This window comes from Gossypium hirsutum, chromosome A03 (genome assembly GCF_007990345.1).
Source record: "Gossypium hirsutum isolate 1008001.06 chromosome A03, Gossypium_hirsutum_v2.1, whole genome shotgun sequence".
NCBI lineage: Eukaryota > Viridiplantae > Streptophyta > Magnoliopsida > Malvales > Malvaceae > Gossypium > Gossypium hirsutum.
This window is the reverse complement of record NC_053426.1, coordinates 84,168,982-84,174,842: the sequence shown is the minus strand read 5'-3', so window position 1 is coordinate 84,174,842 and position 5,861 is coordinate 84,168,982. Positions and strand designations below refer to the sequence as shown.

At 42.4% G+C, this 5,861-nt stretch overlaps 1 protein-coding gene across 1 annotated transcript; it reads right to left on the bottom strand.

The window, feature by feature from the left end:
* Positions 1 to 905: 905 nt before the first annotated feature.
* LOC107955870 (uncharacterized) lies at positions 906 to 2,084 on the bottom strand. Its single transcript, XM_016891658.1, has 2 exons — positions 1,383 to 2,084; positions 906 to 1,301 (listed from the first exon to the last, which is right to left on the bottom strand). Exons 1-2 carry the CDS (start codon positions 2,082 to 2,084, stop codon positions 906 to 908), a joined length of 1,098 nt encoding a protein of 365 aa, XP_016747147.1.
* Between the last annotated feature and the right edge of the window lie 3,777 nt (positions 2,085 to 5,861).

The window sequence follows — 5,861 nt, the reverse complement described above, 5'->3', positions numbered from 1 at the left end:
TACTCGCTATGCTTAAGGAACTTTAGAAATTCCTTAGCCTCATCTTCTTTTACTGGCTCCTTAACAGGCACCTCAGCCTCTTTCTCCTTCTCCGCACTAACATTCTTTGATTTTCTGGGCTCCTCTCTGACGCCCACCATATCATACCACTTGCCACTCCGTGTATGGGAACCCTCAACTTGTACATCTTTAGGCGTACTGGCTATATTCTCCTCCTCCGGCACTGTCACACTGCAGTCATAACTCCATGGTACCATCTTGCTATCTTTATAAGGAAAAGGCGTAGGCTTATGGATAATGACCTTAGGTACCATTTGTGCCCCCACTTCATTATTCCCTAGCAGGGAAATAATAATCTTTGGCTGACTAGCTCCTTTCTGTTTATCCTCCAGTACACATACTTGTTTTTCACAAAAGCTACCTTCAAAAATTTGTAGCTCTTTGTTGTCTATAAAGCCTTGTACCAAGGCCTTGAATTCTTCACAATCTTGAACTTCATGTCCTTCTTTCTCATGGAACTCACCATAGTTCCTTGTTTCTCTTCTCTCATTTTTAGAAGTTAACATACCTCTCTTCATCCTCTCCTCCCAAATTACCTTCATAGGCATCCTCACCTCAGCAACATCTTCCTTCATTCTTCTCTCACTGGCTTCGCTAATGGCATCCACTCCTTGACTGCTATGATTTGGCAACGATTTTTCAGTATTAGGGGTATTGTCAAACTTCACTACCTCCATCTTAATAAGCCTCTCTACGGCCTTTTTAAAATCGGTACAATTTTCGATCGAATGCCCCAGTATTCCAGCATGATATTCGTATCTGGCATTTGCGTCATACCATTTGGGATATGGGGGCTGTAGTGGTTTCAAGTGAAAAGGAGAAATAGCATGTGTATCGTATAAGCTTTAATAAAGCTCACAATACGTCACAGGGATAGGTGTGAACTGCATCCTTTCAGAATTCTGTCTTGTACCCAATTCCTGCCTTTGAGAACTCTGTTGCTCAACCGCAGCTGCTTCAGGTTGACCAACTATGATTGCTTTTGTGTTGAAGGTGCTTGTGTTATTCACTTCACTATCCTTTCTCCTTGGAGCCAATCTTTTGGTCACTTCCCCCTCGATTTTGCCACCCCTTATGGTATTCTCGATCATCTCTCCCGCCATGACTATATCCGCGAAGCTTTTAGTGGTGCTCCCAATCATGTGAGTGATGAATGGAGCCTTCAGAGTGTTAATGAACAACATGGTAGTCTTATTCTCCAACAACAGTGGTTCAACTTGCATTGCCACCTCTCTCCATCTCTGTGCATATTGCCTAAAATTTTCATTAGGCTTTTTCTCCATGTTTTGCAGTGTGATCCTATCCGAAGTCATGTTAGTCACATGATTGTACTGTTGCATGAAGGCCTGTGCAAGATCCCTCCATGAACTTATTCTGGCCCGGCTCAGTTCATTATACCACTTGGCTGCTACTCCAATTAAACTGTCTTGGAAACAATGAATCAACAGTTGATCATTTTTCACATACCCAATCATCCTCCTACAGAACATCGTAATATGGGCTTCTGAGCAAGTAGCCCCATTATACTTCTCAAATTCTGGCATCTTGAATTTGTGAGGAAGCACCAAGTCTGAGCCCAAGCTTAGATCTTTGGCATCAACCCTATGATGCCCATCAGCATTCTCTAAAGCCTTAAACTTTTCCTCCAACCATTTGTAGCGTTCTTCTAACTGTCTTGCAACCTTAGTTCTAAAATCCTCTTTTTCAGCCATGTTTAAGTCAGGAACGATAGGATTTGCAGGATTGTCACCCAAATTAAATCCTGAACCAGCTGGGAAACTTCTGGGGATCCCAACATCGACCAACCCTTGTTGAGGCCTTATAGTGACAGACGGCCTCCTAGGAAGTGCCTCAGTTGGTGCAGGCACATGGAGTGGGGTGAAAATTGGAGGATGATCCTCACCATCCTCACCAGTAATTGTCATGGGATCCCTTCCCTTATCAATGGCCCTCAGTTGTTGAGCCATCTCAGCCATCATGTTATTTTGAGCCTCCAACATTTGCTCCCTCATGTCATTTTTCATTTTGCCAATTGCTCTTGCAATTGGTCCTGCATGTCCTTCAGTAGCTGTTCAAAAATTTGGTCCATATTCTTTAACTTAGCGCGTGTACCGTAGGGATGTGTTGCTTCGAGAATTTCTTTCTCCTACTCTCTTTCTCCCTAATAATTTTAACTAATTAGGGTCTTTCTATAAACTCGAATGCATATGATGTGATGGGACGCAAATGCATGAATGCAAAAAAGTCGATTCTGGTTCAGTTTCATTTTAGAAAATGTTATTTAAGGAACAAGAATCTTTTTTATAAAACGAATTACAAATACGCTTTCGCCCGTAGGCCTAGAGTCTTAACCCTATCTAATAACAATGCTAACTCTCGTCCTCTGTTTGACGATGACTCATACATTATACTCAGCGTTCTAGCTTGTACCGCCAAATCCTGCAAGTATTCAGCAACCTCTCGAATCTGAACTAAGGCTTCTCCCATGAGATAATCCCTATTTCCAACTTGATCCTGAAGATGGCGAAGTTCTCCCTTCCACTGTTCTTCTCTTGCCTCGAGCTGCTCAATCCGTAGCTCACAATCCTGTAGTGCTGCTTCTAACCCTCCAATATTGCGCTTCATTTCCTTGATTTTATTCAAGCTTGCCTTTAACTCAATCGCAGAGTTATGACCTCGGTGAAGAGATCGTCCAAGTTTAGCCACCTTAGTTTTTAATCCTTGATTTTTCTTTTCTAGGGCCTGATTACGCGACTGCATCTCTTGGAACTTCTTCTCCCAATACTCGGCTTTGGCTCTTTCTTCCTGAATCTCTTGCTGCCACTTCTCTGAAGATCTCCCTAATCCGACCCTTTTTAACGTTACCTAGGCCTTTTTGTAGTGCGTCTTTAAATCATCTTGATCTTCCTCGATCTTTCTCTTTTCCTTTTTCACCTTCTAGACTTCTATCTTTTGAACATCGTCGTCGAGACTCAAGCACATTTTTTCCTGTTCGAGCTTCTCAATCCTCTTTTCAAGCTCTGAATTCTTTCTCTCAAACTCTTGCTCCATAACCTCCAACTCTGATGGAATCACTCGTAAACTCTCCTCTAATGATCAAGCCATTCCTAAAATCATCCTAGGGACATTATCGTTGACTCTCCTACTAAACCATCCTTTATACTCAAGGGTTGATGTCGAGCCTTCAGTCAAGATTTTCATATAGAAAGGCTTCTTCCAAGCCTCAGAAATCTCTCGCATCCTCTTCTTATAGTGATCTCCTTTATAAGAGAAATCACTCTGAGCCAAACCCTGTGTAGCTGGTATAAACTGCCTCGCCCGATATTTCCTTAGAGCAAGCAATGGTGCATATCCAACTACTCCCTAAATTCCTGGCAGAGGAACCCAATCAAAATTGCCACAGCAGTAAAGGACTTCACTAGGAACCAACCAAGGAGCCTTCCACATAACATCTTGCTCTCGAAGATTCTGAAATATGTCTATCCACCTCTCCTCTAAAATGTCATCTCTCCTAGGCATGTCTACTGCTTCCTTTAAGGGAGAATAACCCTCAAAGAATACTCGGCAAGGAACCTTATCAAGCTTCTAGAAGTGGCTATGGAACCAAACTAGCAACAATTGCGCACATCCAATAAATCTTCCCTCGCCGGCCCTCCAATATGCACTCAAAGATCTAAATGTCTCTGCTAAGATTGCTGGTACCGGAGTGTTCTGCTTACCAACGTGATCGAAACAATCCGCGACTGCCTCATCTATGTGCCCCAACGCCTTCGGAAAAATCACCATGCCGTAAATACTCAAAGCTAGGACATCGACCCTTTTCTTTACATCTGGATGTGTCGATATCAAATCCCTCAAAACGGCCCATGGAACGCACTTACTATCACCCTTTTGCTGCACACGAGCTACAGCCCACTGCTCACTCTCATCCCAGTAATCATCACCAACTTCTTCACAAAAGTTGAAAGGTTAGCAGGCCTAACATAAGCCTTGTGACCCTGAATCCTCAGGCAGCGCAGTAAAGTCGTATACTTCTCCAAAGTAGGTACGAGATCAACATCACCAAATATAAAGCAACTATAAGCAGGGTTCCATAACTGTACCATAGCTCGAAACAAATGCCTATCTACTTTGACGTCTAGCAAATAGGGAAGATCTCCATAATTCTAATAGAAAAGCTGCTTAGCCTCGTCATCCCATTGGGCCCAAATGTCTCTCAACTCCTGAAACTCATTCTGCTTCAAATTAATACGGGTGAAGTCCCATAACTCTGATGTATGCCCCTCAGTGACACTATCTTTAAGAACGTGCGCCTACGCCCACTCAGAACTTGAGCATCGGGTAAAATCAATAAAGTTCAACGCTCTACTCTTATATTATAGCAGCAGCTCCCATCCATCCTTCTTTGGTGCTAACACTGCTTATTCAATAGCTGATAGGCTTACACCAACAACGGCTACTCTTTCTTCTCTCTTTCACTCCTTTAAGGCCGCTAAGAAGACTCCTTGCAATTTAAAGGTTATCCGGGATAGTTAGGTCTAAGAATCTTTCGTTGCCTCCCCCTCCGCGAGGATTCTACTTACATGTATTAAGCATATAGCCTGAAGTTTCATGATTGGAGCTTCTTCAGTTCGATTAATTTTCACTAGATAGAGGGGAAAACTTAGTTCAACCTCAATACCGAAAGTAATACTTCAAGGCAGTTCCTTAGTTAAAACAAGGAGAGTAGAAAAAGAGGGAAAAAAACCCAATGTTCTTACGCGATGTTCGGTTTGTCCCATGAACGGGAGCGGACAATTCCCTTTTCGGGGAATGGCTGCAATCACAAGCAAGTGATTGAATAAGTGGGGGGCTCCGAAAGCACATGTGGGATAGCAACTGACCTCAAAGAATGACTTTTAGAGACCTACTCAACGGGGATAACCTCCCGGGTAGAGAGAAAGGTAAACGGGAAAATGGGGAAACTATACTTATGTCATTCCTGAGTGAATATTCTTTATATAAAATAAAAGGTCACCCATAAGAAGTGTTCTCGCCGGACCGTAGTCCTCATCAATCAAAGTCTCTGTTGGCCTATTCCTCAACTCCTGAAACTCATTCTACGTCAAATTAATACGGGTGAAGTCCCATAACTCTGATGTATGCCCCTCAGTGACACTATCTCCTTTCTCTAACTGGGTTTTCTCTGACCAGGTACAGATATCTTTGAATATGCAATGATAGCAAAATAAAATAGGTCAGTATCATATATATAAGAAATGATAAACAAGTACTTACAAAGGGTAGCTTACTAAAGGCTATCACTATTTTCCCTAAGGCAAGCACTTAAAGCTCATTATATGAAGTTCGGTTCTAAAGCAAAGGGTACCTGAACCAGCAGATTCCCCGGTCCTCACCCATTATAAGCTCATATAGACCAAGTTCAGTTTAGGGGAACACATTTCCCTATGGCCATACGGAGATGAAAATCCCACGAAGACATAGGTACAGTATCCCGGAAGCAATCCACTAACTCATGCGGAGGTGAAAACCTCACGAAAGCTTGGTTTCTTACTCCCACTTAAAGGTGTGACCAACGGTCATGCAAATGCAATGTATGAAATCGACATATACAGCAAACACTTGTAAAATGATCAATCTTTTAAGATTTTCCAAACCTTCGACATTAAGACAAAAAAATCAATTTCTTCGCTTGACTCTCTTATAAGTCCCCAGCGGAGTCGCCAAGCTGTCGAAACCATTTTTTAAAAAAATGAGATTTTTGCAAAGATAGGAGTCGCCTCCAACCTTTTAAAGTGTGA

Coding starts and splice junctions, on each gene's coding strand:
- LOC107955870 (XM_016891658.1), bottom strand. CDS start 2,084: ATGAAAAATGACATGAGGGAGCAAATGTTGGAGGCTCAAAATAACATG. Junction 1,302..1,382: donor TCATGCAACAGTACAATCAT/GTGACTAACATG, acceptor CAATATGCACAG/AGATGGAGAGAGGTGGCAAT.